At 37.3% G+C, this 14,916-nt stretch overlaps 1 protein-coding gene and 1 long non-coding RNA gene across 3 annotated transcripts in view; one reads left to right on the top strand and one right to left on the bottom strand.

The window, feature by feature from the left end:
• The window catches only part of SCFD1 (sec1 family domain containing 1), a 45,599-nt gene that overhangs the window by 27,664 nt on the left and 3,019 nt on the right, over positions 1–14,916 (top strand). Inside the window, exons 16-23 of one of the 2 annotated variants that reach the window (XR_006177706.1) lie at positions 2,542–2,612; positions 3,522–3,601; positions 4,145–4,207; positions 5,098–5,173; positions 7,360–7,413; positions 11,002–11,054; positions 12,386–12,439; positions 13,641–13,706. Coding sequence is in view for 1 of the 2 variants with exons in the window: in XM_042864836.1 (XP_042720770.1) it covers positions 2,542–2,612; positions 3,522–3,601; positions 4,145–4,207; positions 5,098–5,173; positions 7,360–7,413; positions 11,002–11,054; positions 12,406–12,439; positions 13,641–13,706 (497 nt within the window). In the remaining variant the exon portion in view is untranslated. The remainder of the gene's footprint in view (positions 1–2,541; positions 2,613–3,521; positions 3,602–4,144; positions 4,208–5,097; positions 5,174–7,359; positions 7,414–11,001; positions 11,055–12,385; positions 12,440–13,640; positions 13,707–14,916) is intronic. The other variant, XM_042864836.1, reaches the window with a different exon arrangement.
• Positions 9,326–13,026, bottom strand: LOC122176379. Its single transcript, XR_006177707.1, has 3 exons — positions 12,962–13,026; positions 12,555–12,612; positions 9,326–9,411 (listed from the first exon to the last, which is right to left on the bottom strand). It is a non-coding gene; the product is annotated as an uncharacterized LOC122176379 (long non-coding RNA).

Below are 14,916 nucleotides of genomic sequence, written 5' to 3' on the forward strand. Positions count from 1 at the left end.
AGATGGGTGGTAAGATGGTGGAGAAAAGGGAATCAAGCTATAAACTGGGCAGATGGCTGACAGACGCATGGGGGTTTGATGTGCCTTCGCACAGCTGTGGCAGATCTGTTACCAGCACCCAGCAGCAGAGCTTCCCAGCTGATTCACGTCTGGTTACTACATACTAAAGCTTTACACACTGACTGGTACTTGGGTTCTCTATCAGCAGGAGTCACTGGGAACTGTTCTGTAAAAGGCCGAAGCCAGAATGTGTTCTCGGCTTTTCGCAGTGCTGTAGCATAGAGGCAGTGGCCTCACATAGCTGTCACTGGAACCTTTTAACCATGAACATCCTGGGTGTGCACAAGAAAAAGATTAGACATCTAAGCTAGAGTTTCCTTTATAAGCTAGTTATTCAGTTGTTTATAGTAAATAATTAGCATTTCATATACTTTGCCTAGATAAAAGACAATGGTGAAACAAAAGGATTTAAGTACCATGGTTTTTTCAGTGTATGCTGTCTTGCAAAACTAGATAGCTTCCAATTGTGTGATTTGCTGTTAGATACCAGCAAGGAATACTTACTTTGAAGGACTAATGCATCAAGTGTTCCAGCACACTCAGCGGTGAATATTTGTTTGTGTGATCTGTGGGGCACTTGCCTTATGGACAGTGATTCCTGCAGAGCTCTTCACAGCAGCAGACCTGAGCACTTACCTGCTTTGTCCTGCCATTTTTGCTGTCTGTTAGCAATTTACCACTCATGGCAATTAGCTGTTTCCTGGTTCAGGGGATATTGCTGTATCCTGGAGTGGTACTAAAACCAGAGTTACTGATTTTGCTTTTCTCCATTAGAAAAGCAGTAGCTCTTTTGGCTTCCCACTGAAAATAAAGTTGTTCTGTTTGAGGTTTGTCAAGTTAAGTTCCCTGCAGAATATTTATCATCCCTGTCCTCCTCCCAGGCTGTCACAGACTATGGCTTAGGAGAAAAAGGGAAGCACTTTATAAGCAGCCTGGGTCTTGCAACTGTTTATCACAGCTGTGTTTTATACCAGCGCTACACTTCAATTACTTTTGCCAAGAGGGAAAAAAAAAAAAGTTTTCCTAAGATTTATGTAAGTGTACATGATATAATCTAAGCATTTATTTTGAATTTATTTATTTTTTTTGGTAGGAGAAAATATCACCTGCTCATGTCTAAGCAAGACACTTTTGTGAGCACAAACCTCCCAGGAGTTTTGCAGGCATGGTAAATATGCTCAGTGAGGGAAATGCTATCGTGTTCCAGCAGGTATTGCCATAAGCTATAAACTGGCAAGTTGGAAACCAAGTGTCTGAATCAGTTACAGAGACCAGGTTCTCTTACAGTGTCTCTTTAGGACATGCAGAGTGCATTTTTAGCCAAAGACTCCAGAGGGATGTCTACCGTGAAAGCTGTTTGTTGGTTCCTATGATACAAAGTTTTTCAGTTTTTGATCTTCAGGCTTACTGGTATTGGTGGAAGGTTATTAAAACTTTTTGTTTTGGAAACAGTTGAATCAAGTTATGAATGTTCGTTGTGACATTGCTTACTATGGGAGAGGCTTCTGCCAGACTAAATATGTGCTTATAAACAAAAGCTGCATATTGGATTAGGTGACCCCCCCCCTGCTGTTGTGATCTATATTCCATAGCTGGGAAGCATTTTTCTCTTCCCCATGAGTACGGAACAGTGGTTTTTTTTGTTTTTTTTTGTTTTTTTTTTTAATGTAACCTGCATCTAAAGGCAGCAAGCAAACTTTTCTAATGAAGTGCTGGATTACAGATTTGAAACATTTGTTTTGAGAAGTGTTCTCTATTATTTGTGGTTCTCTTCTAGAAAAAAAGTAGATGCTGTTTGAATTCTGACATAGTTGGTTATAGTCTAAGGAACACAAGGATGGTCAGATCATCTGTTTGATCTGGCAGAGATGAATTTTGATTCCCATTGATAATGCTTCCCAAATATTTGCTGTAATCTTTTTCTCGAAGGAAATGGTGTGCTAAGAATTCAGGAGGTGAAATCCTTCCCAGAGACAAGTTGAAAGTTCAGTGTTTTTTTTCCTGACCAAAGGTTCAAACATAAGTGCTTTTTCAGCTCTCCTGGTTCAGTACAGCCAACTCTAGAGCTGCATAAACAAATTGAAGAGCTGGAAAAAAAAAAAAACTAAGCTATGGCTTATATTTTCATGCTTTTCGTCAGTCTCCTTCACAGTTCTTCTGTCTTAAATGCTTGCAGTTCCTGAAGTTGACTTAATGCCAGGAGGTAACTTACTTTGTATGTTACCCTTATGTGCAGAGCAGTGTTTCTTATAAGCAGATCTGGCAGGTGTAATTCCTTCAGAAACAGTGAGCTTATTTAATTATTATTCTTAAATAAAATTGCTGAATGTCTTCTACTGTTGTGTGTACTGAACAAAGCCACGAGGAGAGATAAGGTCTGAATTATATATGTATTTATTTATAGTAATGGTTATTGTATGCATACGTGGAAGAGCAATTAACACTGCATAGTTACAGTTTTTATTGTATGTTTCACTGCAGCAGGAACTCCCGAAGACAAAATGCGACTATTTCTTATCTATTATATCAGCTCATCTCAGGCACCTTCAGAGGTACGTTCTTTACAGCTCATGACACCACGTTTTACCAAGTAGGCTTTTCTGTGTTTGATCAGCCTTAAGTAGGTACTTGTGCTTTGCTGTGAACAGAAGCATGATATGCCCAGGTAATCCAAAAACTTAAAATAAGTTCTCTGATATTATCAAAGAATCTGTCAAACATTAGCTACTACCGTGAAGGATAAGCATGACTAGTAAGAAGGCAGATCGTCTTTTGAAACATTCAGTTCAGAGTTACTATGAAACTCATCTTGGTACACTTTCCACTATAAGTAGATTTTAAAAAGTTTACATGATGCTTTTCACTCTATCCTTGTATGTTCAAAGATAATTTGGTTAGTTGACTAGTGGATGCACAATGCAGAAATGCTGTTATCAGAACAATTCAGGAGGCAATTTCTTAATAGTTCGTTAGAGCTTATGATTAATTTCAAGAACGTTTTCTATTATACTGTAGAAATACTGTAATGTAGAATTAATATAGATAGCATGGAAACACTTCACAATGAAATGTTATACTGACTCAGACTAGTAGAAAAAATGAGTTTGGGTTGGGTAAGATGCTCTTCATTTTCACCAGCTGCTGTTGTGACACTTTACATAAACCATGATGCGGTCAGGTTTCTGAAGGATGTAGATATTGTAAACTGTTTCCTTAAAATGCATTTGCTACAAGTAGTTTTCACTAAACTTAACTGTACTTGTGGAATTAAATTCTGTGTGTTTACATCTAAGTTGTATTTTTGTACTTGGTAGAGGATGGGATTAATAATTGCTTTTTATCTAAATATTAAAAAAGCAAAGTTGTAGTATCAGTGAAGTTAATGTAATCTTGTATTTCACATGAGTTAATGAGTTAAGAGTAGTTTAAACCTGTTGTAATTCTCCACTTCATAATTTCAGATTGATTTGGACCAGTATAAAAAAGCACTGATGGATGCAGGTTGTAACCTAGCTCCTCTGAGCTACATAAAACAGTGGAAGTGAGTAATTTCCTTTTTTTTCCTATGTGAGGCTGTAATTGGGGTAACTTTACGGAATTCAGTGTGGATATCATACAGTGTAAATTATCCGTAAACATTTATTCTGGCATAATCTTTGCTGTCATTGTTATGGTAATACATGCAAAATCTTACTTTACAATGGAACTCTAATAATGCCAGAACCCTACTCAGTGTGATGCATATCAGTGTTCTTAATTATCCAAGACAGAAAAAATGTATTGAATTTGGTGAAAAGTTGGGTTTGCTCAGCCTCCAGATTTTGTGGTTCATGCCAAAGGGCTGCACTGCCTATCAGTTACTGTACATCTTATAAAAATAAATTCCCATTAAATACAAAATCTAATTCCTTTCAGCTTCTTAATCATTGTAGATGTAGACAAGAGGGATGCACATGAGAAATAGTTCCTTCCAGAAACAGTTTGAGAAGCATAAGTATTTTCACTTTCAAATGACTGGAGTGGAACACTGTACAGCAGGATGTGCCATGAGATGAAGCAATTGATTTCTACCCTGCTTTCATAGGGCTTTCACTAAGATGGCTTCAGCTCCAACCAGCTATGGAAACTCTACGCCTAAACCTTTGGGGTATGTTTTTGATTAATTGTCAGTAAACCTTTGGGTTCTTCTGGTTTATTTTAGTAGTACTGAAAGTGTAGGTTTATTTTAGTAGTACTGAAAGTGTACAGAGGGATGTAGCCTCGAATAAAACATTTCCCTATTTGAAAAATTTGTTTTTTAAATTAACAGTGCCTGGGACTTGCATAAAAAGAAACCAAAAAAGGGATATGTGGCTAAATCCAGAAAGTAACTTAATATAGTGATTCCTATTACCTTCACATGAAGTATACGGGCTGTCATAGGAGAATTCAGCAAGAAACTAAGCCAGCCAGCGTGCGTAGCCTTATTTAATCCATAGCAGGAAACAAAAACAACCCTGTGTATTCAAAATGGGTCATCTGTAGGGCAGGAAGCAAGAATGCTCTTACTTTTCTTAGGATCTCCTGGAGAGAGTGTAGTTGGTTATTTTAAGACACAGAATGAAAAGGTAAGGCTGTACATAACCCATAGAAATTCCCTGCTACCAGCTGTATGTTCAGAAGTGTGCTGTCATAAGGAGACTGTCACAGTACAGTTACTGATTTTTCCCATGTCGGTATCAGAATTCTTTCTGTTTTCTTAGGTTGGAAAAAGAAAGAAATGGAGCATTCAAATCCTTCCACTACTGAAGGCTTTAACTGTTGAGTGGATCAGAGAGTAGAACACAAGGCTCCTATTGATAGCTGAGAATCTAACTGCTGAATTTTAGGTGTATTCCCAAACACTTGATTGCCATGCAGTTTGAAAAATAGCTTGTTTCATGAAAAACTGAATTAGTACCTTTGTTGCATTGGCTTTAATAGGAATTGGATATTAATTTTAAGCTTTAAATTATATGGGTTTTTTTTTTTCACTTGCAATGTTGTTTTGGTTTTCAGTCTGTTTTCACGTGTTATGAATACAGGATCACAATTTGTGATGGAAGGCGTGAAGAACTTGGTACTGAAGCAACAAGTAAGTTTATAGACCATGCATTGTCAAGCAATTGTGAACACTGAGGAAAATGACTTTTGTTTCTTCCGTTGTGCTATGAGGCCTGCTCTGAAAGTAATGCCTTCTGTATTCTGTTATGGTGGCCCACAGTGGCAGAGGAGGAGTCCGGAAAAAATGGCACCTATGGTCACTCAGTGTTGTTTGCTGAATGTTTGTGGAGACCAAACAGTGGATGTGAGCTCAGTGAGGCCATGGGTGGTCAGTTTCAGCAGTGCAACAGCAGGTCCCCTCCAGTGGATTTTTACAAGTGTGGCATGTAGGCTCTTGTTCGTGGCTGACAAAAACACAGAGCTAACGTAGACTGTGTTGAGAACAGTGCTTTGTAGATAAGGATTTCCTCTGTTAACAGAGTTCTTCTCTTCATATCTGTTGTAGTTTCTGGGGAAATAAACAGGAGATACCACTTTCAGCATGACCCATGTTTATTATGCAGATTAGTAATTCCTAATGCAAAATTAAGTTTTTGCCCTGGATGTGGTGAGTTTGTATTGGAAGTTACATAGGTGGGTGATTTAGAATCATAGAATCATTAAGATTGGAAAAGACCTAAGATCATCTAGTCTGTCAGGAAAATAACTTTACTGATATAATTATGAAGTAGTGTCCTAGAAACCTCCAGCTGACAGAAGTCTTAACATACTGAGACTCCACTTATCTACTTAAATATGTTTACTAAAGAAGAAGAAAAATTTTTCCATGAAGGCTTCCTTTTAGCTGTAATAAAAGGACTGAAGCAGAATATTGGCACTTGTTTTGGTAGTCACTCTTCTACTAAAATTGGATGAAGTACATTTTCTAAAATTCGGAAGCATTATGTTGCTATTGAAACTGAATTAGAACTAGCAGCAAAAAATAATGTTGGCCAACATGATTCCAGGATATTATTTTGCATTACAGGTTAAATCCTTAAGGTGTTGTAGGCTAGTGCAGTTATTGAATAATCTGGCTTGGTATTTGTATTGCCCACTGCAAAACACCTCTAGATGTGAGACTTTTCTCAGCTGAGCAGAGGGTTAGTTTGGCTTACAGAAAGCACTGTTTATTACGTGTATCTCAGACAATTTGTTGTGTCTGCACTATCTGCTATTACATCTTATGTTGTGGTTGCCTCCTTCTTGGAGGCATTCAAGGCCAGGCTGGATAGGGCTTTGAACAACCTGGTCTGGTACGAGGTATCCCTGCCTATAGCAGGGGGGTTGGAATTGGATGATCTTAAAGGTCCCTTCCAGCCCAAACCATTCTATCTGCCAGTGCTACTCTGACTTCCACACACACTTTTGGAAACTGAAGTTCCCCTGGAACTAGTAAATAATATAATACAAGACAGTCAAAGGACTTGATGACCTAACTGTTAGAAATTACAGTAGTTAGCTAACTGTACTGTTATGTCCATAAATGACATATTAACTATCAGTACATTGTATAGACCATTGGCACCAGGAGAATTTAAAGTTCCTGCAGTTCCTTTCCCAGTGAGCAGCAGAAATGCTGTTGTGATTGACTGTTACAATGGCAGTTTGTTCTAATGTGAATTTAATAGAGCATGGCTTAGGGATATAGAATTTCTAAGCTGAGGTTCTTGGAATGTGCAGAAGTGAGAAACAGTGCTTTCTACCTGTTAGCTGAAATTTAGCCAGTCTTTTTTTTTTTAAAAAAAAAAAAAGGCACCTAGGAAAAGAGCCTAGATCAATAAGCCATGTTGCTAAACATTTCCATTGTGTAACATTGTGAAGCCTACGAAGTAAACATTCTTGTGTTTCCAGTGTTGGAAGGTTCTCAGATGGCAGTGCGTATACAGCTGTGCAGCATGGCACTTCATGGGCACCTGTTCATGATGGAATTTCCAGAATTCTGAAGTGAAGCTGGCAGCTTCTTGAAACAAAGAAGTTGGGGTGGAAGGGGTCTCATATTGAGTGTTGACTGCTGAGGAAGCACTTTAGCTTTGAGAAGTAATTATTTTAAAAAATAAAAGATTGCAGTACCATCACCTGAATTAGACAGTTACTGTCTACTTTGGTACTGTTCAGCTACTTCAAAACACGAGCCAAACATTTTAAAGCAGTGTTTCAAATGTTCTGTTGATTGTCCTATGAATAAGGCTTAGCAAGCAATTGAGTATTTCATTAATTTCATGTTTTGTTTTGTAGAACCTACCAGTCACACGTATATTGGACAACCTTATGGAGATGAAGTCAAACCCAGTGAGTATAACTGCTTTCACATAGGAGATAATTGTCAAATAGGTAATTGTCAAAGAGGTAATATGTCCAATGAAATCTTTAGGCTTTGTAATGGTAATATACCGTACTTATTGTAAACAAAGAATGCAGTGCTTTATTTCACCAATAGAAACATTGACATAATTATTCCGTACAATTTATTTAGCGTAAAAGTACATTAATCATGACACTTGATGGTGTTTCAAACTGTCTTTTTTTTACTTGGGGGGGGAGGAAAGGCCTAGACTGAGCTTTTGTATTATACTGATCTTCTGTTACTCCTGAATTTGTAGAGGTTAAACAATGGTCTGCAATTGTTCTTGAATCAAAGGGATTTCTTTTAAGAGCACAGTATTAAAACTTAAGTAGATACGAACAGGGTTAGTACAGAAAGTCTTCCTTCCCTCATCTTTGAAACTTTGCTGTTTAGAGCAAAATGTTTTAGCAGTCTTTCACTTGAAACCAGTTTGGTTGATTGCTTTGTCAGGAAAGTCCGCTCTTCCCGTTGTTCCTGTGAAATCTTAAATTTGCCAAAGTTAACAAAGCTTTGATTGTGCACAGTCAACACGAGTGCTAGAATGTACAGCTAAAAATAGCCAGAAATCTTTTGTCTAAGCCTTTTTTTTTTTTTAATTCCTTCAATGAATCATTGATGTGACCATCCTGTACATAAGATAGTAATAGGATGTGGCAGACACTCAACCTTTAAAAATGGCTTTGAAAAAAAAAAAAAAGAAAATGACTTTCAGGTGATTCAGAACAACCTTTAATGACTGTTTCTCATTTTAATGACATCATAATCACACGAGATATAAAAACAGTAATATCTCACATTAGTTTATCTATACGTAGAGGTATGATACTACAAAAATAAATGTAGTACAAAGAACACATGGATTTTTGCAATTCTAGCTGAATTTTTGCATTATTCAGAGCTGGTCTGCTAGTGCCATTTGTATCCAGCAGTCCATCTTTAACAGTGTGTGCCTGTATGAGTTAGCCGTTCACTTGTCAGCTCTTCTGAGCTATCCAGGACGAACAGGTTTCAGGGTGGGCTCCACACTGCAGTGGTTATGACAGAAACATAGGTAGGTGTGCATGGAAAGTAGCAAAATACAGTAGATTTAGCATAGTCTACTTGCTGCTTCAGATATTAGCAATAGGGAGAGACAGGTAAATAATAGAAGCAGAGGTAAATAACCAATCTATAGCTTTTTTATGTATATAAATCTATATGTATATCTATATGTATATAATCTATAGCTTTTTTATTTTATATGTAGCTTTTTTTAATTGTACTTTATAGGTAGTGAGTCATGATTGTTAAGTGGAAATAAATAGGTGTTATTTTCAGCAGCAGAGTAGATTGCTGTCCCTATTTGTAGGACTTTGAGAAGATGTACAGGGTTAATGTATCTGGTCAACCAGTAGAGGTCACTCAGAACACTTAATACGGAAATCAGAAGTTAAAAACTGGTAGGTGAAAACAAACAAAATTTTAAAATAAATGCTAGCTTCCTCTGGCTCCAAGTTTAGGGACTTAGCTGGAGAAGTTTACAATTCATACATTTTCTTCTTGCTGATGTGACGCTCTCACCTTGTAGTCAGAGAAGGCAGCCAAGATCACTTTGCTAGTGTAATACAATGGAAAGTGCAGCAAGTGACAGCTGAGCAGCAAGGTCCCAGGCTGATCAAGTGAGGACTTAATCAAATCTAACAGCCACAGAAACAGAGGAAGGAAGCTCTTACCTTTAGAAGGCCTCAGGTAGACAGGGATCTCCAGCAAGAGATGCCCTCATCTCTACTGCTGACTCTTAAATGAAGTCTGGGAAGGGGTGGATTCTGGTCACTCAGGTGCACTGCATCCACCTGAGCTCCCCTGGGTTGGCCCTGCCTTCCCACCAGCTGCTCAGTAATTGCTTCAGGCTGTGACTTTGCATTTCTGCTACAGCGATCCTCAAGAAAACACTGATCTTCTCACTTGAAAAAGGAAAGATTGTTTCAGTCTGTTAGGTTAAGTTGGTTCTCTACCATGTCAAAGATGAGAATACCTGATCCAAAACAGGAAGTCCTACCTTGCAAGTCATACGAGACCAGGCAAGCCTTTAAGGAGGAGTCCTAACACATACTCTTTGAGTAAGTAAATTCAAGAAGGAAAATAAACACAACGCGTTGCTATTTGTTGGCCACTTTTCCAGTGTCAATTTAGTATTTATTTAATTTTATGCCCACAGGAGAGATACTCAGAAGTAATAATGAAAAAATGTTTTTGATCTTATATAACTCTTATAATTAGAAGGAATTATGGACTAATGCCTGAAATAAAATCAGAGATACCCTGCTGAGGTTTTCTCAAATACGTCTCAGTCCCATTTAGTGCTTTCCACATGTTTCTAGCTCTCACTTTTTAGAGTTGCTGTACCACCACTACAAACCAGGCTCCAAGGTCATGAATGGGGGCAGACTTGGTGACTGTCGCTGAAATTTCCATTGCAGAGTATAAATGCATTTATTTATATAGTCAGTATGAAATTAAATTTAAAATTAAATTCTTTAATAAGATACATGTGAGGATATATGTTTTATATAATTGCAAAGGTTCTTAATATCAAATTATATTTTCTTTATGTCTAACTGCTGCATGTATATTAAGTATTTTGTAATATTATGTATAGATTTACCTTGTGTGCACTAGTAAATCCTACAGCTAGTTTTCTACCACTAGAAGATTATTTGTTCCACAGAATGCAGAGATCTTGCTTGTAAGCACCCAGCTGAAATCCAGTTCAGACTCACATACACTTCATCCATGATGTAAAATACCTGGATGAAACTGTAGTATAGAAACAGACTAAAGCCAAGCAGTTGTCAGAAACAGTTATTAAGAAGCTTTGTTTTTCATCTGTAAGACTTGGTAAAAACCCTGCTTGTTGCCAGTAAAAATATTGGAAGTGCCTCACTGTTTTGCATGAAGAAAAAAGAAACTTTTATAGTTTAGACAGTCAAACTTTTCAAATTCTTGTGGAACTCATTTCTTCCTCACAAGCTTAATTTTGGTTTAATAGCAGTCATAAATCATGAAATTAAAAGGGTAAGTTTCGTAACAGTAGCAGATTTTGATCTATCTTGTATTTTGTATTCATTGCCTTAGAAGTGTTTTGGTTTATGGTATTAAATCACTAGCAGATCTCTGTAACCTGGAAAATGTTAGCATTTGTAAGTCAGTCACAACTAACTGCCTGATGTTCTTCTAAAGCTGGTGACAGCTTAATCTTTCTTTCTACATATTGCTTTTCTGTTGGGATTTATTATGCAACCAACAGAAGTATGTCTTGGAAATTGTGTAATAATCAAGTGTAGCTGAATCAGAAACAGTTTATCTCTGTTTATGCTTCCCTGGTTCAGTTATGTACAAATATTATGTGTGCACACCCCAATTAACTTGGAGTGATGCATCTGCTGGAACTGGAAAATCATGGGGGTTTGACTGATTGCCATTTCATGGAACAAATGCAGAAGTTCATGAGCCTAAATCCATATCTTTTGAGATGTAAACATTCTTTTGAATAGGAGACAGATGACTACCGATACTTTGACCCCAAGATGCTACGGGGCAGTGACAGGTGAGTCTACTGTCAGTTTTGCTCATTTCCTTCTCTGGGAAAAGGCTAACTTGAAATAATTCTTATGTTATTGCTGACTCTATAAGATCTCTAACTGTTCATTTTAAGACAAGATGGTTGATATGGAAGGAAATCACAACTGAAACCTGGATCAACCAGGTATGTTTCTGTCAAAAAGAAGATCACTGTTCCAGTGACTGTGCTGCTAATTTGTACACCAGTCACAGGAATGTGTAATGGTATTTAATAGTAATTAATGTTAGAATTTTTTTAAAATACTGCTTGGTTTCTTTGAAACTGTTTTTACACTGTTAAATGAAAAAGTCACTGAGCAGCCCACCAAAATTTCTATTTGAGTACAACCCTGTTTAGTGATCGTTCAGTAGATCTTTGAAAACATAACAGGCTGCGTTTGCTCCTGTATAGACAGGTGCACATGTAAGTTCATGTGCTCATACATGAAGGGGCAATCACTTCACTGGTAAACTGTAAGAATGAAAGAGGAATTGCACTAGAAGTTTACAGGCTTCTGTCTTCTGCTTCTGGGAGCAGTATCCATGCCTGATAACCTTGCTTCTAATATTGTAGATAACAGAGACTGTAATTTTAACATGCCTTCTAAAAACTCAGCTGTGGGAGAGCTATTGGCTCATTTAATTTTAGAGGTTTATTTCTCGGTGGATATATACCCCTGCTTTTAGTTATTTGCATTGAATAAGAATTTCATCTGTCCAGCTTCCATCTGTTCTTGGATCATGGAAATTAAATTTCCAATAGCATTAAGTAATAATGGGAAGCAAATTTCAAAGAATATGAATATGAAGTATTATCACAGCTGCACTGCAACTCTTTTTCATGCTGCTTTTATAACATTTTGAGGATTTTTCTCTACCACCTGAACTTCCTTGTCATTTTAATTCTGATGTTGCTGTAACTGATAATCACTTCTGGGATTCTGAAGCATCTGTAAGCAGAAGTGCAGGCGTCACATAGATGCTGATCACATTGATGCAGTTGTTACTCCTGTGTCTCTCACTGTGGTTGTGCTCCTAGCTAGCAGCACTGGAGTTTTGAGCATAAAAGAAACACTGTCATAAAACTCATGATTCAACCTTAAAACTGAGGAAGGTAAAGCTATTCACTTTGTGTATGTGTTCCTATAAATGATTATTTTTCATGAAAAATAATTCAATAATAGCTTTGAACAATACTTGCCTTTCTGCATTGTACTTCACATTTTTGTCTAATATAGTTTAGAATTCCATAAACACAGGTATTAGTACTAAGAATGCTGATATAAACATAAATGTCTAATAAGATTTAAGTTGTAGGTGTTTTTCTTTCTTTCTAGCTCAGTTCCACGAAACAAAAATCCATTCCAGGAGGTGAGTCGTGTAGAAGTTACTTGTCAGTGTGCATGTATAAAAATAAAAAGGAAAATAGCATTTTTTGGTAATAAAGAAGAGACCTTGCTTTGCAAGAATCGCTTATTTTGCTTACCTCTAGTATTAATTGCAGTGAGCTGCCATTCTGAAAATGTCTCTCCATCTTCAGTGAGCTGTGTAAGCGTTAAATAACAGTGAAGGAAAAAAAATATCTCAAAAACGCTTCTGGAGATAACTATAGTAATAACACCATATTTGGGTACTCAGTAATTTAACACCCCCATTTTTATACTAGACCTTTACAGTGCTCTCTAAATTTAATTCTCTTTTCAGTCATAAACGATAGCGTTTGCTATGAACTTAAGTGAGACTTCTTTAAGCAACCTCTGTGATTTAAGGAAACAACTCACAAAAGCAGCAGAACAGCTCCTGCTGCCACGTGCTCCTTTTTCATTTCCTACAACTGCCAGTAAAGTTTGGTATTTTTCAACAGAAATGTTTACAAATAGAAGACTTACTTACCTGTTCATTACCAAGTTTGCCTCAGCACTGTGTGCACATCCCCAAGTTTTCTGGATGATTTAATTCTCCTCCTGTGCAAAAAAAAAAAAAACTTTTCTGTGTCACAGGGATCTGCCATAGCAAAAATGATAGAGATTAAGGCTACATCAGACAATACTGGATAGTGAATTGTTAATTCAAAGAATGGAACTGTTACATTTCCTTATTCTATTCATTAATTGTTCAACATGTTTTAAATATAGCCCAGAAAATACTGCTGCCTTTTGTACCTTGTTACAGTACTAAGTAGGAAGGGGAAAGACAATGAAGAAGTGTTCTTTTAATAAATAGAAATATTTTATTTTTCAAATTAGTTTGCAAGCATCCACAAAAATACTCCAGCTGCTCTTGTGGAACTGGAGCCATCTCCACACAAAAATGCAATGTGTTGAAACTGCCTGTTTCACCTATTTCGTAGTAGGACAAAGAAATATGTTAAAATAAGTATTTGTTATTTTGCATCCCAGTAAAACTCTCGTGTTCTTGGAGGGGAGAGCTAGTTAATCTGTGCTGGGTTCTTATCAGACTGAAGCATGATGAAGACAGTTTTTGTTGTATTAACTGATGTGGGTATATACTTCACTACTGCAACATTAAGGATTTGATTACATGTTCTGATTATGTTCATGTTGTATTTTAGGCAATAGTCTTCGTAGTTGGTGGAGGCAACTATATTGAATATCAAAATCTTATTGACTACATAAAGGTATGTGCACTTCTGTTTGTAGTTTCTAACTTACTGATATAAACCGTTACATAGTTTCAGATATAAACAGTTTCAGACACTGTATTATGAGACATAATTAAGTCTTATGAAATTCAGGGTTACACTGGTACTATGCATACCATGCAGGGAAAAAAGTATGTAAGAATTCAATGGAAAACAGGGATGATAATTTCAGAATGCTAGTTACTGTTTCTGGCATTTTTGTTCATGTTGCATTTCTGACTGCAAGCAGTGTGCCACCTATCAAAGCAAGGATCACGTTTGCATCCATCTCTTAATGCTTCTTGGCTATGTTTAGAAGTTTAGAAGTAACAGGCAGCTCGTTCTCAGCATGCTGGATCATGTGATTCTGTGTAGAAATCATGTGATGTGCAAATTAAAAAAATATGGAACCAACTGTATAATTGATGGGGGAGGTAAAGAGATCTGAAGTCTCTAGTTCCACCTGGCCAGCCTAAACAGAATGTACGTACACCAAAAACAGCAGCTGAAAAAAACCAACATGTTTAGAATTCCTTTGGGAGCAGAAATGAGGTAGAAGCACTTTCCAGATGTAAAAAGGAAACAAAGGAAAACTTGATGAAGTTTTGAATTAGGTAAGAGCAGCAAAATACTATTCTTCCTTCTAGATTTTACCTTGCTATGCTTCTCTCTGGATCAAGGCTTTTCCCTGAAAATAATACATATGCAACATTAGTAACAGAAAAGTATTTTTTCATGTGCCAAGACCTGAGTGTTTTACATTCCTGTTCCAGTATATCTTGCAGAACATGAAGTCAGAACTGCACACGGCTGTTTTCCTCCTTTAGCGGGCAGCTGTTTTGGAACAGAGCTGGTCAGAATTGGGAAAAAGAGAGGAAAAGGAAAGTTACACAGTTGTGGGGTACAGGAGAGGACAGGAGGACCAAAAATTTCAGAGACATTGACAGAGATTAGACCTGCAGTTTAAGCTGAAATGTGCTGTACATTTCTCCAGACTATTTCAGTAGTGGCTTATGACCTTGCAAGAGGGAAGTCTCCTTCACCTGTGCTTGGTTAGCCCCTCGCTTCTGAAAAACAAAGAGAAGTTACTGAAAACTTGATTCCATTCACCCTTCTCCCAGGAGACTTGCCCACCTCACCACATGGCTCTTCCAGGCTTAGCCAGTGCAGTTTGGCACACTTCCATGCATGTGGTGTAGTTCCAGCA

Source organism: Lagopus leucura, unplaced genomic scaffold (genome assembly GCF_019238085.1).
Source record: "Lagopus leucura isolate 7727_CA_CO unplaced genomic scaffold, USGS_WTPT01 Super-Scaffold_1, whole genome shotgun sequence".
Taxonomy (NCBI): domain Eukaryota; kingdom Metazoa; phylum Chordata; class Aves; order Galliformes; family Phasianidae; genus Lagopus; species Lagopus leucura.